At 55.4% G+C, this 23,108-nt stretch overlaps 1 protein-coding gene across 2 annotated transcripts in view; it reads left to right on the plus strand.

Annotated features, from left to right (window-relative positions):
- Positions 1–533: 533 nt before the first annotated feature.
- The window catches only part of PDGFRB (platelet derived growth factor receptor beta), a 31,858-nt gene continuing 9,283 nt past the window's right edge, over positions 534–23,108 (plus strand). Inside the window, exons 1-17 of one of the 2 annotated variants that reach the window (XM_032124800.1) lie at positions 534–780; positions 13,786–13,862; positions 14,926–15,222; positions 15,660–15,929; positions 16,205–16,332; positions 16,639–16,813; positions 17,398–17,590; positions 17,792–17,907; positions 18,428–18,554; positions 18,714–18,925; positions 19,576–19,670; positions 19,928–20,060; positions 20,471–20,575; positions 20,674–20,784; positions 21,148–21,301; positions 22,142–22,308; positions 22,547–22,665. In XM_032124800.1, the coding sequence (XP_031980691.1) occupies positions 13,814–13,862; positions 14,926–15,222; positions 15,660–15,929; positions 16,205–16,332; positions 16,639–16,813; positions 17,398–17,590; positions 17,792–17,907; positions 18,428–18,554; positions 18,714–18,925; positions 19,576–19,670; positions 19,928–20,060; positions 20,471–20,575; positions 20,674–20,784; positions 21,148–21,301; positions 22,142–22,308; positions 22,547–22,665 (2,451 nt within the window). In that variant the 5' untranslated portion in view covers positions 534–780; positions 13,786–13,813. Of the gene's footprint in view, positions 781–6,214; positions 6,373–13,785; positions 13,863–14,925; positions 15,223–15,659; positions 15,930–16,204; positions 16,333–16,638; positions 16,814–17,397; positions 17,591–17,791; positions 17,908–18,427; positions 18,555–18,713; positions 18,926–19,575; positions 19,671–19,927; positions 20,061–20,470; positions 20,576–20,673; positions 20,785–21,147; positions 21,302–22,141; positions 22,309–22,546; positions 22,666–23,108 lie in introns of those variants that run through there. The other variant, XM_032124799.1, reaches the window with a different exon arrangement.

Below are 23,108 nucleotides of genomic sequence, written 5' to 3' on the forward strand. Positions count from 1 at the left end.
AGGGAAAAAGGCCAGAATTGAAAGCAGACACAGGGAGAGAGCAGCTCCTTCCCTCCGGTTTAAGGAGGCGATAGCAGGGCTGGTCCGGGCTCCTTTTGTTCCCCGTGAGCCGGGCCCTCACCGCTCGCCCCATCGCAGCCCGCAGCAGAGCTCCCCTCTCCTTGCAGCCACTAAGGCTTCTCCTCCTTTTAAATTTTTTTTTTTTTTTTTTTTCACGCATCACGCTCGTCCGCCGGGCGTTAATCGCAAATTCTGCTCTGCAAAGGGTCCCCACAGAGGGTGGAGGGAGGAAGTCGGAGGAGCTCCTCTCCTCATTGGCGAAACAGCCTCCCCCTTCTCCTCCTCCCGAGGTCTCTTTTATTTATACACGCACACATACACGCGTGCACATCCCTCGGCCCCGGGATTTGCTCCACACTCGGGTCCGAGGAGGCTGAACCCCCTCCCAGCTGGGCTGGGGGTTGCACAGGGTACTGCTGAGATGCACTAGAGGAGCAGAGCAGGGGCTTGGCTGCAGCCCAGCCCTGGCACAGCCTTGCCTCTCCTTTTGATTTTATTTTATTTTTTTTTCCCCTCCTCCCCTCCACTTCATTTCTTTCTCTCCCTCTTTCGCCTTTAAGTGGAAAAGCCTTGCCAGCTGGGGAAGGCTGGGAGGGCAGGGAGAGCCTCAGCAGGCAGCAGATAGAGAGTGCGGAGGAGGAAGAGAGGAAGGAATTTCGGGGCGGCCTTCGCCGGTGGGACGTGCGGCGCAGGCACTCGGCCGGTGGGACCCTGCCCAAGGTAAGCTCTCGTGTCGCCCACCCGGGGGCTGACTCGCCCTCCTGCTCAGCTCTGGCTGTCCGCATGGCAAACATCGTATTGGAGCTGCTACAGTCCCAAGGGACCCTGTCCCTGAGCCAGCCCGGTTGCTCTGGAGCTGGCTTTGCCCCCCTCCAAGAGGTTGGCAGCCCAAAACGCTCCCCCGAGCTCTGGGGAGACGGTGTTTGGTGGAAAGCAGCTGAATTCTGTGGCATCCCATGGGAAAAATCGTTCCACCAGCTCTCACCAGGTCCTGGACCCAGGTAGCTGAGAGAAGCCAACGGGATGCTGCGGTTGTAGGGAAGGAAGGGGGGTCCCCACTGCAGTGGGAGTAGGGCCCAGGTGATCTCTGCTTCTCCCTGGATCAGGGGCTTGCCCTGGCTCTCCAGGCTGGTGGGTGGGAGGGCTGGAGTGTGCATGGGGGAGAGGCTGCCCACCACCCCTGACAGCGAGATGTCCTGTCATCCTTCCGAGGCGTGAGTGTCCCCCATGGCAGAGCAGTGTCGCCCCAGGGTCAGCCTGTCCAAACATGTCCATGGCCATCCCTAAAAGCAGATTGCTCCAGGACCATGTCCTTGGACCTCAGTCTGTGGCTGCGGTGGGGCTCCTGTGCCTGTGCACCATGGAGAGGGACGTCTGCAAGCCCTGCCCAGGGTCTGTGCCTGGGTGTGCTGGGTATTGGAAAGGGCAGAGCTTGGTAAAACCCTACTAGGCGTGGATGGGGGCAACTACTCTGCTATCCCAAAAGCACAGGAGCTGAGGGCCTTGAACAGGACAGAGCTGGCCTGGAGTGAAGCTCTGACAGCCCAGGGACAGGGGTTAGCATGACCTGTGGGGCTAACTGTGCTCACTGTGGTGCCACTGTGGGCTCAGAGTATCCAGCTCCTGCACTCACCTGCCAGTTGGGAGTCATTCAAAGAAGGATTTGTGGTGGAAAGGGATGTTGTGCTCCTCCATCCTGGTCCCAGAGCAAGTGGGGTTTATGATAAAGCCTTGGGTAAACAGCTTAAAGTAGTTGGTCTGGTGTGCAAAGCCTGTGTTGGCAGAGGCTTGGCATTCCCAAATCTTTTCAGAGGGTCTCCCACTGATGACAAGGACTAGCAACGTTGAGACCCAATGCTTCCCAGGGGCCATTGAGGGATGGGTGGGAGGGTCATTTCCCACTCAGCACCCTGCAGGACAAGGTGCCTGTGCCTCCCATGCTCTCCGGAAAAGAGTGAGTTTCATGTGGTCACCATGAGCCAGTGTCAAGGACATGGCTCTGCCTGGCAGAGGACACAGGCCAGGCTGGCTTGGAGGGGGAGCTGCAAGGCAGCTGCCCGGGTTGGCAGCCCTTGCCAGGGTCTGACATGAGGCTTGGAGTCACTCCTTGAAGGGATGTCACCCAAGCTTGAGTGTGCTCTGGTTGTGGCAGCCACCAACCCTGGGCAATGTCCCTGAGCCCAGGAAGTATCCCTAAATCAGTCGGTGCATCAGGAGGGATCAGTGTTTTGGACAAGCACCAAGTCACAGCAACCCAATTGCAGCATGCAAAGGGCTTTTCTCTCTGCCTAAAGCCAGCTGTCCCTTCCTCCAGCTCAGGAGCATGGAGGGTCCTCATGGAAGGAGCATGCGAGGGGAAAACAGCCACTCAATTCCCTGCCCCTGGATCACCTCCTGCATCCCTGCACAGGACTGGGAGTGTGGGGTGCCTGTGGTCTGAATGGAAAGCACAGTGTGAACACAAGCATGGCCAGCTGCAGTACTGCAGTCAGGGAGAAGTTAGCCGTGGCTTATTGTCCACAGTCCTGGGCGTTTCTTGTGGGCTCCTGCAGGGCTCTGGCCTGGCCTTGGCCCTCTGCAATCCCTACCTTAACCACGTGGGAGGTGGATAAGTACATCCTACACCCTGGGATGGCACCAAGCTGGGTGGGCAGCTGGTGTGCATGGGAGTGTGGGAGGATCCCAAGAGCTCCAGCAGAGTCCAGAACCAGCCAGAGTGGCTGTAGTGGACACACACCAGATTGCAGCATGGTTCCAGGAAACCCAAGCTCTTCCTGAGGGATGTGCTGAAAGGTGCATGGCTGGAGGCAGCTCAGAGAGGCAGGGTGAAGGGAGCGGGTCCTCCCCAGCAAGTGACACTGAGTACTTCAGCAGGGATGGACATGGAGTAGAGGGGCTCAGGGACAGCAGTGAGAATGGTGAGAAGTCCAGAAGAAGCTGCAAAGGACTGGGAGAGGGGTTGATGGGGCCCGTTGGTCACTGGGTGTTGTGGGAAGCTGACACAGTCTTCATGCATAGGTCATCGCAGAGAGAAAAGAGCTTTTAGGAAAATATCTGCAGGCTTAAAGACAGGTGGCTGAGTTCCTTCAGCCTCACAAGTTTCAAAGGACATGTCAGGCAAAGCTCTGGCTGGGAAGACATGGGTGCAGCAACAGGACAATGACACCATGGTCACTTTCAGCCTCATTTTTGACGGGTCTGTGACAGGATTTCCAAGGCATTCAGAGCAACAGTCAGGGAGAGGAGAGCACTGAGACCATCTCCAGGACTGGGGCAAGACAGGATTGTCTCAGTGAACACCAGAGGAAAGCTGAGACTAAGAAATGCTCCCTAGCTGTGGGAGTGATGCGATGCAAGAAGAGACCGTGTTGGCTGGATGTGGCTTTGGCCAAAGGACCAGCTGCTGTCAGAGGCTCCAGGCAGGGACTTCTCTGCCTGGTGCCTAAGGTTCCTTTGGCCTTGGTGTCTGATGGGAAGTGGGATGGGATTGCAATGCTGTCCATAGTGTCAGGCTGCAGCAAAGCATCTTCCTGGGATGGAGTGGCAAAGGGCAGGGAGCAGAGGAGCCGTGTGGTGGCTCAATCCCGTGGGAGCACGGCTGCCAGCGCTGGCAACTGGGGCTGCCTTTGACCCAGAGCTGGAAGGAGCTGGGGACCATGTGGGCTCGGGGTTGGCTGGATGTATCCTATCCCTGCAAGGGAGGATTGGAGCTGAACACTTCGTGGAGTTTGTTTGTTTGTACTTTAACCAAGGGAAAGAAATCCCCTGGAGAGGAGCTGCAGGGGGAGGGTATAGACTGGGTATTGTTTCCTGAGGGGCTGGAGCAGCTCCAGGAGGCTCCTTCCGCTCCACCAGGCAAATTGGACATAACGAGGCTTGTTTTAGGGGTGGTTGTTTCCCCTCCTCCTCTCCCCCATTGCCTAATTAGGGTTCCCAAGCTAAGCGCACCTCTGTCCTGTTCTGCTGCCACCGAGATGCCTCCTCCTGGAAGGGCAGCATGTTCCCAGCACCATGGGGAACACGGAGCAGACCCAGTTGTGACAGGGACACATGATGCAGATGAGGGGGTGCTGGGATGGGTCATGTGCTGAGCAAGGGGGTCCCATGGGTCCATTTTCCCCCAGCCTGATAGCAGGAGCTCTACAGTGATGTACTGCCCCTCATACCCTGCCTTTCCAGCATCCCTGGGTGCACGCCAGGCTCTACCATGCCCTGGTCTGTGTGTGTAACCTTCCCTTGCAACCACCAGCCTGCAGAACCAGAGGACCCTGGTGTGCAGAGCCTGTGCAGGGAGCAGGGAGCTCACAAAGCTCCCACAGAAAGGCTGGTGCCAGGACAGCCAGGGTGGTGCAGTGTGTGGTGTTTGTTCTGCACCCGTGGATGGACTCATCCTCTGCAGGCCACGTCTGCAGGGGCACCTGCTCATCCATCCAGCAATTCACTAACACCCATCTTCCTTGGGCTCAGTAAGAGCCAGGGTGTGATGGAGCTGGCAGGAAGCTGTGGAGTGCAGGAGCTGGAGCAGGGAAGGGTTAGAGAATGCAGGGACATATCAGGGCACTGCACTGATTGTTAAACCCTGGAAATTCACCAGGAAACAGATGGAGCACCTTCTCTCTGCTGTGGAAGGGAACTGGTTGGCAGGTGCCCATGGGCAGCACAGGGGTGCTGCTCCTGAAGTACCAGGAGATGGGCAATCCTGCTCCTCAGCCCCATCCTGCCAGGCCCTCTGCCTTCCCTCTTCCGGCCCAACTACCATGCAAAAGAGTCTGTGACTGAAATCTTAATGCTACCAAGACCCAGCAATTGGCACCAATTAAATTGCTACATTCATGTTTGAATTGCTTTAACTGGCGAGACACACTGTCTTATTTATACAAAAAAATATGTTTGCTTGTGGGTTTGTCTGAACCGGTGCCAGCAGAAAATACACCATTTCAAGCCCTGCACTCTGCAAGTTCATTCTCCTCTCCCAAGCTGGAAGTCACCTTGGTTTCAGCCTTTGCCAAGAAATGGTGGCAGAACAGAAACACTGCTTTCCTCGGGGCCGAGCACTGCAGGGACCACAAGAGGGGTCCCCTCCTCTCTCCCCACAGGCAGCTGCCAAGTTTCCTTCTCCAGCCTGGGAGCTGTTTGGGAGAATATGGTCTGATTCAGGAGCAGGACTCAGTGCCCATTTTAAAGCAGCACTCAGGGGGAGGGCAGGGGGTGCTGGCAGCTGTTGCTACCAAGTCCTGCTTCAGCTTCCCCTCTGGAGGTTCTGTCAGGTTTTGGGGTTAGGGGCTGTTTGCAGAGCATGGGTGCAGAGGGGAGCTGATTTCTGCTTTGTGACTGAGAGAAGTTGTAAAGGACCCTGCATGCAGGTTAGCAAGCATGGCTTATGCTGCCTGGCCAGAGCATGCAGGAGGAGGTTATCCATCTCTGCAGTCCTGGTGCTGAGTGCCACCATCCTGGTCTTCCTGCCCCACACATGAGCCTATGCAGGAGGGGGCAGAGTCAGCCCACGGCACCAAGAGCTGCACCAGAAGTTGCATTCTGCTCCCTCTCAGAAATCCAGAAGCAACAGGGCCAAACAAATAGCCCCCCTCTGAAAGCAGCATCTGCCCTTTGCACCCAGCACTGGCTGGCCCCATCCTTTCCCACCCTGGCCACAGTGCCTGCAGATAGGCAAGAGGTGCCCTGACCACAGGGATGGTGAGTGCCTAATCCCAGCCACGAGAGCCTAAAACCCCAGAACAAAGCAATTAAGCTCGGATCCCTCAGAGGCAGCTGAGAGGAGCTGATGCATCCACAGAGATTATCTCCTCCTCCGCAGATCTCAGGGAAATGCTCACAAGAGGATCAGGTTGCTCAGCCTTTGCTGGGATGTGGGACTGGTAAGACCACAACACTCTGCCAGCTCCTGAGGCTTTGCAAAACCCCGACATCCTACTGGGACTTAGGATGGTTCTTTTTCTCATCCTGCCTCCCTCGTCCTCCCCTCACAGCTTATTAGTGGTTAATTAGAGCCAGCTGGGACCTTTGGCTCCAGCCCTGGCCCCACCAGAGCAGCCACCCTGGATCAGTGGCGGTGAGCAGGTGATGGAGGTGCTGACGTGCTGTGGATTGTTCTCCTCCCTCTGCAGACATCAGCAGAGTGCTTCCCTGGAATCACCATGGGAAGGCAGACATGGCTTTCTGGCAGCCATGGAACAAGAGTGAGGAAAGCCCTGGGAATGCCAGGACAATAGATAAGAAGCCAAGATGGTGCCTGATCTTGGTTCCATATCCCCTGCTTCCCTCACTCTCTGCTCTGGTGGGGAGAAGGAGCAGGTAAGCAGATGGACTCTGCTCAAGGCAGGCAACCCCCATCCAGTCTGACATGCCCAAGAGCTGGGATCCCCAAATACGCCAGTTTGGGGTGGAGGGATAGGAGAACCCTGAGTCACTCAGCCAGCCCCAAGGCTTTGCTACCCGGTTGGAGGGGCCAGTGGGATGCACAGAGAGCTGCGTGGGTCCTGCACTGTAGTTTGGGTGCCCTGCAGCCATGTTCATAATTGACATTGCTCACATGCTTGTGAAACAGTGTGGTGTATTCTCCCAGAAATGTCTTTGCTGTCAGGGGTAATGGAGAAGTTAGGGGACAGTCATGGACAGCCCTGGCTGGGCTGTGTTCGATCATTTAGAGCATCCTGTTGGAAGAGAGCACTGGGAAGGGCTGAAATGCTCCCAAGGGGCACATTTGTACCTCCCTAGGGGGGTCACTGCACTACAAGGGGTGAGTCCTGAGTCTGCACAGGGCTGCTCCCCACACCCGGCGTGAGCATCCCCAGACGTGCACAATGCCAGACTTAGGGCTGTGCTCCAAAATGCTGGCCAGCCTCCAGCACCACCCCAGACCAGTCCCAGTACCACCATGGCCCTGGCACACACTTTCTGCCCTAGGGAGACCAAGGTGGGCAGGATTTGACCAGGGCGAGAAGCCGGGGATGCAGCAAGGGACAGCTGGGCATTGCCCAGCACGTGGCAGCCATCCCTCCCGACACCCCCTCCCTCCTTCCCCAGGCCCAGGTGAACCCTGGTCCTCGCCCAGGGTTTTCCCACAGTCTGGGCCAAGCTTGCAGGCTCCGGGGAGCAGCCCCCAGGGTCTGGCCTTTCCTCCGAAAGCGGAAGCCGGGGAGCATGCGCAGCTGAAAGGGCCATGGATACCATCACTCGGGGCTGGGGAATTATTTATAACACTGGCACCTCTCCAAACAGATGTTTCTTTTTATTCTGAACTTGCACTAAATGGGTCACTCATTTCCTCCGTCTCCCATGGGCTTAAAACAGAGGGGGAAAGAGGAGGGGATATGGGTGAGAGTGCAGGGCTCGCCCTGGTCCCACGTCCCTCTGTGCTGGCTCCTCGCAGGGACGTGTTGTGGAGAGCCCAGGGCTGGAGATTTGCTGGATTCTGTGTGGGGACGTTGTGGTCCCCCCTCACTCAGAGAGGGAGGATGGCTGTGGTCAGACAGGGCTGCGTGGGGCTCACCTGCCCACCCCATTCCTCACATGGCTGACTCCCGGGCAGCTGAATCACACTGCTGGGGCTCAGTGTGGACTTGTCATCCTCCTTGGCAGTCTCCCTCCCCTGCTTCAGGGTCACAGTCCTCATTTTCAGCTTTCTGTCAGGTGCTGTCAAAGCCTGTGGCAGGCTGGCCAGGAGGAGGCTGGGTGTGCCACCTCATGTGCTGACATCTACTGCAGGACCCTCATGACCACACAACCACCTTCTCCAGGTGCCTCTGAGGCTGGGGACCAGAATCTGGGGTCCTGGGCAGGGGCTTTGGTAGTGTCAGATCTGCTCCCTGCCCCAGAGGTCAGTAGGAGAACCATCCCCTCCTGTGGGCACAGTGTCCCTGGGCTCATCCCTCAGCTCATCCCCAGAGGTGGCATCTGCCCATGCTTTTCCCATCTCCTAGAGAGCTCAGTCCATACCAAGGCTGTGGCTTTAGTCACATCTTCACAGCCAAGGAGCTCTCACAAAACCACTCAGAGGGTTCTGGCATAAGTGACACTGCCTGTGCTTGCAAAACTTCACCTCTCCCAGACTGAAACACCCCCAGATCCAGCACATTGCCAACAGGTACCCAGGGCTCTCAGCATTCCCCGGTCTCACAGTGTCTGGGTAAAGCCTCAGGGCCCCCTTAGACCAGGTGAGGAGGGTTTTGCCCCCAGGTGTTCATCCCGGGGCAGGGATGGTCTGTGGGGCACAGGGACTCCCCAGCCCTGCTGCTCCTCAGTCTGGTTTCGGATTTCCTACCTCTGTGTTTTATCAGCAGCCGTTTATGGGCTTTGGGATGACAGGCTCCCCATGTGTGTGCCCTGCCCAATTCTAGCCTTTTGCTGGGAAAAAGAAGAAGGGCTCTGTGATGATAATCTGGCCTGTGAGTAAACACGGTGTCATGGGAGCTGAGGGACCCCAGAGGAGAGATGTTGTAACTCCGGACAATTCTAGCCAAGGGAAAAAAAAAAAAAAACAGCCACTCAGTTTTATTTAGATTAAAGGGTGGGAAAGAAGCAGTTGCAGAGGCCAGAGGGAGGGTGGCAGAGGAAAACAGGACAAGCCAAGAAGTTTCACTGCCGGACAAGCAAGGTTTGGGTTTCAGGGGTCACCAGCCTTTGCTCAGGGAGCCTTTTCCCTTCAACAGCGGGGGGTGGTGTCCCCCTCCCCCTGCCAGGAAAGCCTTTGCTCCCTGGCTGCGAGCAGTATTGATCATGGGATCCATACGGGGAAATTTTTATTGTATATGGGCACCCATGATCTCACTTAATGACTCAGATGCGCTTAGACAAAGAAGAAATAAAGTATATTTGACTTCCCACTAATTTGCACCAGATGTCCCTTGCCTGCTTGGCAGGGCAGCAGGGCCATTGAGCATTGTGGGAGTGCCTGGAAGCACAGCCCTGCTAGAAAAGGGGCTAGAAATAGAAATCCAGAGGAAGGGAAAGGATTGGCGGCTGTGTGAGAGCTCCTTCCCGATCAGGCGAGGTGCCCTCGCAGGCAGGGCCAGCATCCAGCACCTCTGCCCAACAGCACAGGAGCAGCCATGAGGGCAAGGAGAGCATGGCCAGAGAGAAGAGCAATGTGGGGCAATGGATGCAGGAATTGCCCCTGGAAATACAAAGAGAATTTGCTGAGAGGGGGCTGTTCACCCTGATTTCCAGCAAACAGCACATCCTCTTACTGGTGACTAATGGTCTGTAGGGACCAGAGCTCCTGCCAAGGCAGCTGCCCGGGCAGCTGTGGCTGTTCTCCCCCTCCCCAGCATGCTGAGCCATCCCCTTCCCTGTGCACCAACTCTGCAGGCTGGTTCTCAGCTCCCACAGCTCTGGGGGTGCTTGTGGGACCCCCCCCACACACTGGTTCTGCACAGGGCACTGGTTGTGGAGAGGCAAGAAACATGGTCTAGGCATGCTGGGGAGGAGGGCAGTGGACTGGAAGGACATCCTTGGAGTTCCTAACCCATCCTCTCCCATGGTTTACAACATTTACAGGGCTGGAAATGGCCCTGTCCCACATGATGCGTGCTTGGGGACAGGCAGTGCCATGCAGTGTCCGTGCCAGCAGTGGCTGCCATGTGTGTTCTGTCAGGATGCTGGGAGACACTCAGGGAGCAAGCGCAGAGGGAAGGGGGCTCAGAGGTGTGGCAGGGCACACAGAGCAAAGTCAGAGGAAATTCTTGCCTTGTTACCCAAAAATAGTGAAGACTGAACCCACACAGCATATTTTGGGTATTAGCAAAGGCATCTTAGGCTTACTAGCATTCTTAAAGAAGAGGGAGGTCTGGAGTGGGGGAATGTTAATGAATCAGTAGGGTTTGGTGATGCTGGAGCTGCTTAGCAAGGCATTCTGAGGTGCAAGGAGTGGTAGAGGTGGCTCCCTAAATTAAGGTGGTACCATCCCCAGTAGAGGCTGGATACAGCTTTTCCTCGTATCCAAAACCCTGGGCGTTGCCCTGCTCCTGCTGCAGAAACTCCTGTCCAAGTTCATCAGCCACAGAGGCATCAGTCCCCGGCTGCTCGAACGAGGGAGTGGGAGAGGAGGTGGAGGAGAAAGCTCAGCTGTCATCAGATTTGGGATGCAGGAGAAGTGGGAGTGGGCTGCTCTGGAAAAACTGTGTAGTCATGAGATGGGGAATCATGAGACTTGAATCCTGGTCCTGGTGCAGCTGTGGCCCTGGCCGTGCTGTTTGACCTCTGCTCTGGCCCTCTCGCCTGTGTCCTGTCTGTGGGATCACAGGCCGTCAGAGCCCTGTGCTCACTGCTGCGGCTGCTCTGGCATGGTGGGGTGACCCCTTTTATTCCATCCCCCAGAAACCCCCTGCAAGAGCACAAGGCTAGAGATGCTCAAACAGCATTCCAGCGGTGCCTGACCTCAGCCAGCCATGGGACGCTTTCCCTTGCCAGCTGGGAAAGCCAGCAGCCCCAGGGTTGGCTCAGCTCTCCTCATCTCTGCTGCAAACTCCGCTCTCTGCTCGGCCAGGCTGGTGTGATTACAGAGGGGAGATAAGGACAGGCAGTGTCTGTGTCACCAGTCAGGGACAGTTGCCTGTATCTGTGTCTTGTTTGGACTCCAAACCCTCCCAGACCTCTCAGTCCAGCAGTGCCCGGCTCCGGCCTCGCTGGGCGTAGTGCGGGGGCGAGCAGGGACGTGCTGACTGTCGGGGACCAGCCTCCCCCACGGCTCTTGGCCAAGCCCCAGCGTGACCCCCGGGACCTGAGCCCCCCCAGGACCCGAGCCCCTGGGGAGCACAGCCACCCCACAGGCATGTGGGGCTGAATGTGCTGTGGGGCTGTGTCACCCAGCCAGCGCGGCTGCCCTGAGAGCCAGCCGACCTCCTGTCTCCTCTCCCAGCCAAATTCCTCCTTTAGAATAATAAACAGTGCGGCTCAAGAGAAAAGCTCTGCCTGGCCAGGACTGGTTTGCCTTCACATTGCAGAGCTGGAGAGGGGCAGAGAGAAGGTCTGTACCAGTGCTGGAGGGGAGGGAAGGATGGTGAGGGGTATAACATGGGGATGGAGAGCTGGGACAGCACCTTGGTGGCTGTGAGGTGGGAGGCTGCCATGGAGCTGCAGGGCTGAGTGAAGGGTGCTGGACGTGGCATTGCTGCAGGAGCTCCCCAGCCTCCATGACTGTGCCCAGATGGGTGAAGGCGAAGGGTCTCATGGCTTGAAAATACTCAGGTCCTGGCCTCTGGGAAGGATGTAGGAGTCTGAGGGGTCTGTGGCACCCTGCTAACCCATAGGGGTGGGAAGAGACCACCCAAGGCAGCTGAGCATCGTGTAGGTGCTTGTGTTTGGGTCCCTGGTTGGGATAACATCTGTGTGCCTGCTTTTGGATCACTGAGTGGGGTTGCTCCTCCTTGTCTGGCACTCTTAATGGCACTTACAGTTCCTGCTAAGAACAAAAGCTGGGATTGAGGAGAGAAACGAGTGCTCTCAAGGCTGGCAGCGAGCTGGGTGCATTTGCATCCCTTGTGAAACGCCTGTGTGCACCCACATGTGCAAGCACACGCGTCCCCGTGACAGCGAGAGAAAGGCTCGTCCCTCTGCCTCCCGCAGGACGGGCAGAGCTCACCCGGCGTCTCTGAGCATGCCTCTTGCTCCGGCCGGAGCAGAAAAACAAGGGAGAGGTCACCACTCTTTGCGAGACGTTGCCACCCTCCCACTCTGCTTGGGAAGCATCTCCAAGAGAAATGCCTTTCTGCAAAACCAGCAGCTTTATTAAAACCAGCTAGGAACACAGCGGAGGCGGCCAGAGGCAGCAGGCGGAGGCTGTGGGGCTCTTGCTGCTCGCTGGAGCAGCACCCCTGCTCGCCCAGCACCAGCACACACCCGTGCCCGGCTCCCTGATCCGGCAGGGCAGGGGTTTGCCCATCAGTGATCCTGCAGAGATCGCTGCTGGAGTGATCACTCCTGTCTGTGTGGGGACAGGAAGCCAAGATCTCGCCTGCAGCAGGACTGGCAGTGGCAGCCATGGAGCTGGACAGGCAGATAAAAGCTGGGCATGAGCTCGGGAGGATCTTAGCTGCTTACAGGCAGGTATCTGGGGGGTTGGGGTGGTGAATACAACCTGGCTTGGGCATGCAGGCAGGGAGGGGTGAAAGGAGAGGATCCCAGTTGTCCTTACAACTTTGAACATTGAATAATGGATGAATCACACACCTCTGTAAAGGAGAACGGGGAAACGAAAGTAATTGTTCTCATGGCACTGCCTCGGGGGGCAGAGATTAGATTGTCCATCCTCCTCTCTTCTGCAGCTCGGTGCTCTCTGAGGGTGGGTGCAGGGAGGTCACATTCATTTACAGGCTGAATTTCACCTCGGTCCTTTCATCCTACCCACCCCCAGCTCTTGCCCTAAGTGCTCTTATCCCCTCTGGCGAACGCAGAGAGAGAAAGAGTCGTAGAGTTTTTTCAGGAGGAGGGAGAGGGACGCTGCTGAATAAGTTGGAGACCTGGAAGGATTTGTGGTAGATCAAATTTTTGTTGAGCCAAAGCAAGAGAATAATAAAAACATCTGACAAGCGCACGTCATTTAAAAACCATTTCCTCCTTAACATCAAGCAGACCGGGAGGCCGCTCCAGGGCCGAGAGGCAGCCGACAGCTCAGTAAGAGACGGTGCCTGGGGCCGGGTCAGCAATTCCAGATTTCCACTAGCCCTCCTTGAGCCTGGCAAGAGCTCCCCAGAGCACCGCTGGCATCACGGGTGGCTTCTCCTCGGGGTCTGCCCTGGGAGGTGGCCCAGCGGCAGGGCAGGAGCTCAGCCCTGGGTTGCAGCGTGGCTGAGCCGTGAGGTTCAGCTCCATGCAGGAGCATCCCCAAATTCCCCAGTGAATTCATTTCCCCCAGGCTTTGCCCAGGCACAGAGAAAGCCTTTCCCCTTTCTCTTTCCCTTGTCAGTCTGTTCATTTTGCTTTTCAGAAATACTCATTCCCATCCCTGCAGGCGCCATGGGGAGGGGTACCTGTCACCCCAATACACAGGAGTCAGACCCCTGCTCCTAGGGATCTCTGGCCTCATCTCTTTTGGCTCTTGGTTGCACCAGGGAAGGCTGAAAAAGCTCTGTGGAAAAGATTTCTTGAGAAATGTTGATTAGAAGGATTTTAAACAACAGCAAAAAAAATCTTAGATGTTCTCTTAAATTTATGTATTTAAAAGTTAAATACAAGAAACTGATTTTTGGTGGAGTTTCTTCAGGCTTGTTGTGGTTTAACCCCAGGCAGCAACCAAGTGCCATGACAAGGCTGCTTTTATTTCATTGGAAGGAGCAAACAATGTGGGAGGGTTGGAGTGGGATCTGTTTTCTAGCAAGTTTTATCTCACTGTGACTGAGGGAAGAAAATCTAAGGAAAAAAGGCAACTGGTAAAGCAGAGGGAGGGAGGAAGGTAGGGCTGTGCAGAGCAGGGAGAGGCGTTTCCAGCAGAGATGAGCAAAAGTTGACACAACTGCTGGAGCCTCCAGCAAAATCCCTGTTCACCAGTGGGAGATGCCTTAGAAACTGCTCCTTGTGCAGATCCAGCGTGAGGGGGAGCCACCACCCCCCGCCAGGAGGGAAAGGCTGAGAACTGGGGAGAGATGGAAGGTTTCTGAGGTGGAGAAGTGAGGCCAGGACTTGGGTGGGGGCTCAGGGACCCCTGCCCAGGACAGCCGAGGGATCCCTCCTCTGCTGAGTGCCGTGCTCATATCACTTTGCTCTTGACAGGATTCAGACACCAAGCCTAGAGCCCACCATGCTGTGCCCCACTCTCAAGACGTGTCTCGGGCTCCTCATCCTCACCGGTGAGTGCTGTGGCTGGGCAGGGGTGTGTGATCCCTGCACTGGGATGCTGCCCTGGGGGGCTCACCTCAGGGTGAAGGGGAGGAAAGGGACAGTGCCATGGGGAAGCACTGGGGTGCACAGCATGCTCCAGGCACATCTATCCCTCCTAATGCCTCACATCCAGGGGATGATTCAATCCTGTGGCAGGGTGGGTGTAAAGTCCCCACCTGCTTCATGGCGATGCACAGCACAGTGGGAGAACGAGACCTTTCCATAGGCAGCACTGCCAGGTGTGCTCAGACCTTCCTTAGCAGACACCCAAGAACCCACATTAGCAGGACACCCCACAGCAGAAAGGATTTGGTCAGATCCCATATATCCAACAACTCCCCACAGCAAGGCAGTAGAGCTCCTGGCTGCACCTGGGCTGTTCACAGCATTGCTGCTGTCCCCAGCTGTCCTGCCCACCTGTGGGGACACCAGGGAGGAGCACATGTCACAGCCCCACTGGGACATCTGGACAAATGGTGGAGCAAGGAAGCTGGGAGAGGCACGGGGAGCCATTCAGGAAGACCTTGCCTGCTCTATTGCTTCCAAAGGATTTCCTGCAAGGTTTTGCTTCCATTCCTTTGTCACTTTCTTGTAAACTGACATTGTTTCAGCCTAGTCTGTGTCCTGTGTGACACTGTCCGTGTGGACAGGCAGCCAGAAGAGCAGGGAATTGCCTCCTGTCCTCCCTGAGGGTTCTCCACCTAATATTGCCACAGACATCATGGGCTGCATTGAACACTGCTAAATCCTGTGATGTCTGATTTGCTCTCCAGTGAGGGTTGCAGGAGGTACAGGGAATGAAGGTTGACCCACCAAGGTGTGGGCTGGCAGGACATTTCTGAGGAGAGTGTGGGTTTGTCAGTGGTGATTACACTAGGGAAGGCAATTCCAGGTTTTTTTCAGTGTAAAGTTATTTTTCAGTGTAAGGACTAACACTACAAAGCAAACACACTGCCATGAGGTGGTGCTCCAGTGTGCTTCTCTGTGAATTTTGGAGGAATCCAATCTGGTCTCATGTCACTCCTCTCTCAGGTATGCTGCAGGTAACATTTGGGGACAGCAAGCTGCACATCGAACCCAGAGACACTGAGCTTGTCCTCAGCCTCCACAGCAGCTTCTCCCTCCTGTGCTACGGGGACAGAGAGCTGGTCTGGGAACGTGAGGGGCAGCCCCTTGCTGCCTCGCTGGAGCACAGGGACGGTGTCTTCGTCAGCAATCTCACCCTCAGGAACGTGACAGGCCATCACACTGGGGAGTACACGTGCACCTACAGCCCTGAGCAGGCTCCAGAGCCAGCGGACAGGAAAACCCTGTACATCTACGTTCCAGGTAGGGGACAGCATGTCCTTGCCTGTGGGTTTCCACAGGGTTTAGCAACTAGGAGAAAGAGGGCTTTGACTTATTGTTCTGTCTCCAAGCACCTGGCCTTCCCAAATCCCTCTTCCAACAGCAGAAGAGCCCTTATGGTAGGTCTCTCTGGCTGTGGCATTCTCTGGTGTGCCAGCTCATGGAGAGAGAGTGTGGTGTGCTGGGACAAGTGGCAGGGGAGCAGTGGTGCTTGGTAGTGCTGGGTTTCTCTCGCCCTTCCAGGAGAGGTTTGACAAGCACACAACATGCAGCTCTACTTTCCCAAGAGAAGTGTGGGGAGAAGCATCCTGCTAATATGGAGTCAGGGCCCTGTGTTGGAGTATTCCCGGAGGAGCACAGAGCAGCCCTGCTTAAGCTTCAAGCAGCTTTCTCTAACCAATGTTCCCTCTCTCCCACAGATCCCTCCTTGGTTTTCCTCCCCGTAGCCACCTCTGAAGAGCTCTTCATCTTCATGACGGGCTACACAGAGGCTGTCATCCCATGTCGTGTGACCAACCCACAGATGCAGGTCACCCTCTATGAGAAGAAGGTGGAGAACCCCATCCCAGCTACATATGATCCACAACAGGGATTCAAAGGCTTCTTTGAGGATAAGAGCTATTTCTGCCGGACATTCGTGGATGACCAGGAGGTGGATTCAGACACTTTTTACGTCTACAGGATCCAGGGTGAGCTGACATTATCTCAGCACACCTGTGCACCTGCTGTGGCTGTTTCTTCAGGGCAATGGCAGGGGACAGCAAAGCTCTCCCCCATCTCCTCTGTGATGATCACTTTGGAGGCTGGATTTAGTCCTGTCTCTATTAGAGAGTAGGTTCTGCCTACAAGTCAGCTCCATCCCTCAGGGAAGACAGTTTCCACTGGACCAGTCCACCCAAGAAAAATGGACTGGGTGCCCACTTATCCCTTCATAATTCATTCCTTTCGTCCACCTTTCCCACAGTGTCATCTGTGAACGTCTCCATCAGCGCGGTGCAGACCATGGTGCGCCAGGGAGAAAACATCACCGTGATGTGCACCGTGAGCGGCAACGAGCTGGTCAACTTCAACTGGGATTATCCCCGCAAACAGGTGAGTGCTCCACATCCACAGGCTCTGGGCAGCAGCTCCAGCCTTCACCCAGAAGTGCCATGGCAATCACTCAGCAATATCCCATGGCAAAAGTTATGGGATGCTGCTGCTGCCACACAGGGAAGCTTGACCGGGATATCCTTGGATTAAGACTGTCTGTCTCAGGGGCCTCTGATTGGTGCATGTTCCCTGGCCCTGTGGCAGCCAAACTGGGGTCCTCTACCACTTTCTCTCCCCTCCCTGTGAGCCCAATGGCAGAACATGTTCATGGCTCCTCAGACCATGTCTCCCGTGCCCATTTTGCAGGCAGGGGAGGCTGTGGAGCCCGTGACTGACTTCCTGCCTGGATCCACTCATGAGATCCGCTCCATCCTCATCATCCAGAATGCAGAGCTGGAGGACGGTGGCACCTATGTCTGCAATGTCTCCGAGGGCTACCATGAGAAAACAGACCTGAAAGACATCACCGTCCAAGTGATCGGTGCGTTGCTCGCCACACACCCAAAGCCAGCAAACAATGTGGGCACCCAGGCAGGATGTCCCAGAGTGACCCCCTCTCCTCTGTCACAGCCTCCAGCTCTCTCCCCTCCTCACTTCTGCTCTAAGTAACCATTACAATGAGCTAAACCTTACCCCATGTCACCCCTGCCACTTCTTGGCTTCAAAACATCCCAAATCTCCCATCATGGCCTTTGTGACTCTTTAACACTCTTGAGGGTATGGGTAAGAGCTCTTCTGCACTGTGCAGTGCCAAGGGGACGTGAAGACAGATTGTCTTTCATCTGCATCTGACCTTCTTTCATGTAATTTGAGGGAAACTGCCCCATCTCCGTTATCTCCACAAGATAAGAGCCACATGCTGCCCTGTGAGCTCCTCTACTCCAGTGTGGTTTTGCATCCACACTCTCCTCAGACACAAGTCTGAGGTCTCAAGGCATGGATCTGGACCTGCCCCACCACTTCTGGTCATTCAGAGAGTTTTGTTCCAGATCCATATTTATCCAAAGGGCCGGGCACAGGGTTGTTTCCCTCTCTGACTCCCCTCTTCCTCCTGTGCCCTCTCAGAGCGTGGCTTTGTTCACTTCCATACCCACGTGCCCAGCACAGTGTACGCTGAGGTCCACAAGAGCCACACTATCCAGGTGGAGCTGGAGGCTTATCCCCAACCCAGCATTGTGTGGTTGAAGAACAACAAGACATTGACCATGGAGAGCAGCAGTGAGTTCACCATCACCAGCAGGAACCTGTCAGAAACCAGGTATGGGCCCATCATTCCTCACCAGGGTGCAGGGAGGGGGTAATTCACAAAGCAATCTCCAAATTGCTGGCTGGACACGGTGGTTGAATGGTTTTCTATGAGTGGATTTCGAGCCTCAGGTGGATGGGAGCTGCTGTCTCCAAGCATTATCAGTCCCCAGGTACCTTCCCACAGCCTTCACTCTGTGACTGTCTCCCTCAGGTACCAGACAGCTCTGGTGCTGGTACGGGTGAAGCAGGAAGAAGGAGGATCTTACACCATTCGAGCTTCCAATGAAGATGATGAGCAGGAGCTCTCCTTCCATCTGCAGATAAATGGTGAGGATGGGCATGCAGACACAGGGCTGAGGAGAGCAGGAGCAGCCATAAGGGGTGCCACCATCCTTTGCTGCAGAACCCTCAGAATGAAGCCCTTACTTCTCTGGCTGCAGCTCCAGAGTGGTCTTGCTTAAAGAAAGAGCATTCAAGCAAGAAACACAGGTGAAATATCTCACACTTGGCCTCAGAGCAAGTGGGGACAGGGAAGCAGTACAAACACCATCAGCTTGGCCCAAGGTAGTAGATACAGAGATTATTGTACAGCTTTCATGTCCAGGACTTTCCCCTGTGCTCTCCAGTCAAGCTACATGGCAGCAGATCTCCTCCATAACCCCCTCAAACCTTAATCTTTTTGCTGTTCCCTTTCAAAAATAAAACACAATTGATGTGATGAGTCCTACCTCATCCCTAGGCTCTGGTAGGGGTACAGTTGAATCACGTTACCCAGAGGAATCGTGTTCCCCTTCCATCCTGCAGTCAGAAAGGAAGATTAATTCCCATCACTGTCTTTTGTTTTCAGTGCCAGCTAAAGTGGTGGATCTCAAGGAGAACAGCAGTGCTAGCAGTGGGGAGCAGACTGTAACATGCTCTGCTGAAGGCATGCCCCAGCCTGAGATCAGCTGGTCTACTTGCAGCGACATCAAATGGTGAGTGGAGGGATGGAGGCCATGAGAACAGCTGGACTTTTATTTATTAGAATAATAGGCCATTATTTAACTGTATTCTGCTGGCCCAGACACCTGGGCATCCCATGGTGGTGCGTGGTCCCTTCTGCCTCTCAGGTTCCTTTATCCTCTCTGGACCAGGTGCAGCACCAAGGGACAGCCCACCCGGCTTCTGGGGAACGAGTCGGCCGAGATCGGCGTGCAGACCAACGCCTCGTACCACGCGGAGCGGCAGCTGTACCGCGTCAACAGCACCCTGCAGCTGCACAGGGTGCACGAGCCCCTGCTCCTCAGGTGCACCGTGCAGAACTTCCTGGGCACCAACTCCCAGGACATCACTCTGGTCCCACATGGTGAGGGCTGAGTCAAGTTTTGAGCAAGTGGTGGGGAGATAGACCTTTCTGTGTCTCCAGCCTGGAAACCTGGGTGCTTCTGCCCCAAATGAGGCTTCCTTTGGGTTGAACAGAAAAGATTATTCCAGCTGGAGTGTGGAGCCCTTATGTCCAATAGCCATGGATATGCTCTTCCCACTACTGGCAGGGTCATTTCTCCAGGGAGACCAGAGAAGAGTGCCTGGGCAGGTCCCCAGTGTCTTGTTATTAGCCCCCGGGTCACTAGATGGTGCCATGGACTTGAACATCCACGTGCTGAGCACCCCAAATATGAGGAAGGATGGTCTAAGCCCAGGCCCAGAGCTGCCAGTTCTCCCCCAAGCAAAACAGCCCCTCTTTATATACTCCCATGGCCAAACTTCTCCTGAGGCAGCAGACCCTTCAGCAGGCAGTAACAACCCATCACCCCCTCATCCCTGGGGGACTGGCCCTGCAAGTGCTGGGCAAGTCTGCCCGGGAGGAGACTGTCCCTACCCAGAGAACAGCTCAGGGTCAATGTCTGGGGGAGGAGTGGGCAGGGACCCCTTTGCACTGCTCTCACCTCCTTTCCCTGGGTGCTTAGGCCGTGCAGGGGTGGAGGAGTCTGATTGCTGTCTCTGTTATTTTTGTAGCCTTGCCATTCAAGGTGGTCATCATCTCTGTCATCCTGGCCTTGCTGGTCCTCACTGTGATCTCCCTGATCATCCTGATCGTCCTGTGGCAGAAGGTAAAAGAGGAGAGTGTTCCCAGGCCGACACAGTGGTACCCCAGGGTTAGGGTGGCTGGGCCTGATGTGTCCCAGCTGTGTCAGGATCTATGGCCTCCATTAGTTCCTGCATGCCCCTGGCATCTCCGGAGTAGATAGGGAATGAGACAACGGCTGGAGGGACCAAAGGCTCCCTAACAAAGTCCACACACATCCCCCATGCCCTCTCTGACTCCCAGCCTCTCAGATGTCTCTTTTCCCTTTGCTCCTTTTTCCAGAAACCTCGTTATGAAATCCGCTGGAAGGTGATTGAGTCAGTCAGCTCTGATGGGCACGAGTACATCTATGTGGATCCCATGCAGCTCCCGTATGACTCCACCTGGGAGGTGCCCAGGGACAAGCTGGTGTTAGGTAAAGGCTTTGCAGGTCCCACTGATGGATTCCTGAGGTCCTGGCTGTCTGGGGGTGATAAGTTTTGGGTTGAAATCTCCAAAAGAGACCAACCCAGAATAAACACAGAGATCCCTGGAGATACAATGTGGTCCTGGAAAAGGGGGATCGTCTGGGGCCATGGTGGGAGGCCAGCTGCCCCTTTTGGCATTAAGCATTGTGTTATTCCCGGCTATCCCTCCTTGTAGCTGGCAGTTCTGGAAACCAGCCCCAACCCCAAACATCATAGCTCATGACCATGTCCGTGCCCACCAGGATGACTGCAGCAAGGCTGGTGTGGTTTTAGACAGGCAACTTGTCTTTTCCAGGCTCCTCTCCTCATGTCTCCTCTAGAACATTGCCAACTTTGCCTCTTTGCTGTTTCTTTGCAGGACGCACTCTCGGCTCCGGTGCCTTCGGTCGTGTGGTGGAGGCAACAGCCCATGGCCTGAGCCATTCACAGTCCACCATGAAAGTGGCAGTCAAGATGCTCAAGTGTGAGTTGTCCCCCTTTCCCCACCCTAAAGCCACAAGACCAATCAGTGCCATGCTCTCCCCTCCTTGCCCTGCTGCTCACACTGGCTCTCCCCAACAGCCACAGCCCGCAGTAGTGAGAAGCAAGCCCTCATGTCCGAGCTGAAGATCATGAGCCACCTGGGACCTCACCTCAACATTGTCAACTTGCTGGGGGCCTGCACCAAAGGAGGTAGATGAGCCCTGAGAACCCTGTGTCCTCTCCCTGCTTCCCTGGGCTGTGCTTAGGAGGACAACTGTCCTTAGATAGAATAATTCCTGTTGTCTGGTTCCAAATGATTCATCCTTCTCCTAAGAAAGCCTTGTGGGACTCTGAACACCTTTCTTCCAACCTGACTGAAACTGGGAAAGCACGTCTGTAATTCCCCCCTCCACAAACACAAATTTCAAATGCCAAAAAATGCTCAGTACCAGAAAGGTGGCTTTTCCCTTTGGCCCTGCCCAGACGCCCTGCAGTCTCATAATATCCTAGTGGGATGAAATTCACAGGCATGGTGGCCAAGGCAGGACTGATGCAGGTGTTCTGTCCCACCAGGACCCATCTACATCATCACCGAGTACTGCCGCTACGGGGACCTGGTGGATTACCTGCACCGCAACAAGCACACCTTCCTGCAGTCCTACGGAGAGAAGGCACGGCGAGAGGCGGAGCTCTACGGGAACACCCCCAAGGAGGACCATGTGCACAGGTACTGGGAAAGCAGCTCTCTCCTTCTCCCTGGCACCTGCCCCATCCTAGCCCCATCAGGGAGGGAGGCTGGTACTGCCAGGAAGGATCCTGCATTTCTCCAGAGCAGTGAAATAAACGCTGGCCCAGCACTGGGACACAGCTGGCTGCTCTGTTACCTTGTTAGACCAGCCCTTGTGCCAACCAGTGACCTCCAAGCAGCTCCTGACAGCAAGGAGTTAGCAAACTGTGTGTCCTGGAGTCTGAGTTTGCTAGCACACATGCCAGCAGCTCCATGCCAGTTGGGAATATTTCCTGGCATTGTTAACTTTATTGGCATAACCATAGCCATGCTCTGAGTACAGAGACACTGGGTTTTCCAGCATGTCTTAGCCACTGGACACCTCAGCTCTGCATTTCCAGGGCAGGTGGAGTTGCTACCAAGCCTAAGGGAGAAGTGCTAGAAGGAGGGCAGTTGCACAAGAGGTGCCACAAGGAAAGGGAAATGGTCCTTCATCTGGTTGCCAGCTGTAAGGGATGCAGGCACGGCAGCACAAAGAAGTGGTCCCATGGGAAGCTAGAAAGCAGCATTTCCTTCCAACACACCAAAACAATAGAAAAATACAGCAGTGTTACAGCTCCCCCCTGCCCTTTCTGCCTGAAGGCGGCTGAGATCTTCCTAAGCGCTGTGCCATTTGCACATTTCTGCATCCATGATGCAGGGCTTCCTTCCCAGCTGTGTGGGACATTTCAGTGCTGGGGCTGAGGTTTCAGGAATTTCAGACTCACAAATCATTGCCCCCAGCCCTCGTGTCTCCTCCTCCCCTCTGGATCTGAACAGACTCTTCCCTTCCCCCCACAGCCACCTCTCCATGTCTGTCGAGAGCGACGGGGGCTACATGGACATGAGCAAGGACGACTCCCTAGACTATGTGCCCATGTCTGACATGAAGGGTGAAGTCAAGTACGCTGACATCGAGTCCTCTAACTATGGCACCCCCTATGAGCTGGACAGCTACTCCCCCTCAGGTAACAGCTTGGCCAAAGCGGGGGGGAGAGGTGCTTGTACTTTGGGTGTGGGTGCCTTTGCTTGCAGAGGTTGCCTTTGGGACACATCCAGCAGCAGTGGCAGATGTCCTCACAGTGAGAGCTCCCAGCTCTGCTCTTTTGTTGCTGGAGGCAGAGCATTCCCCAGTGTGTCCTTCCCCTAGTGGGAGGCTCACCAGTGTGCTGGGTAACACCAACATCCATCTCTGCTTGCCCTCAGCTCCTGAAAGGACAGACCGGGTGACACTGATAAATGAGTCTCCGCTCCTCAGCTACATGGACTTGGTGGGCTTCAGCTTCCAAGTGGCCAATGGGATGGAGTTCCTGGCTTCCAAAAACGTATGTATGCTGGCTGGTCTGTGGTGGGAGCAGTGGTGGTGGCCAACAGTGAGTTCTCTGCCGTATCCTGTGGTCAGCTTCCTCCCACTGTCCCTCTGTCCGTGCCAAACTCCTCGTGGGTGAAGTGGCTGTGCAATTGAAGAGCTGCTGACCACTTCCCTTTGGAAACACAGTCCTGGAGATCAGCGTGACTATATTTGCATGTGACAGCTACTCCTGGCTTACACTGAGCTTCAGACCTCAAATTCCCTGACTCTGTGCTCCTCCCGAGCTGTGTTCAGCACAGCTGTGGCATTATATCATCCCTATTTACTGGGATGACCAAACAGTGTACAGGGAGCTAAAGCACAAGGCACTCTGCAGCAGAGCAACTACTCTTACTAGGCACCCTTTTTGCACTGCGTGCTCTGAGCACCCCAGGACTCACCAAAAGTGCTTGTTTA

This window comes from Corvus moneduloides, chromosome 15 (assembly GCF_009650955.1).
Source record: "Corvus moneduloides isolate bCorMon1 chromosome 15, bCorMon1.pri, whole genome shotgun sequence".
Classification (NCBI taxonomy): Eukaryota; Metazoa; Chordata; class Aves; order Passeriformes; family Corvidae; genus Corvus; species Corvus moneduloides.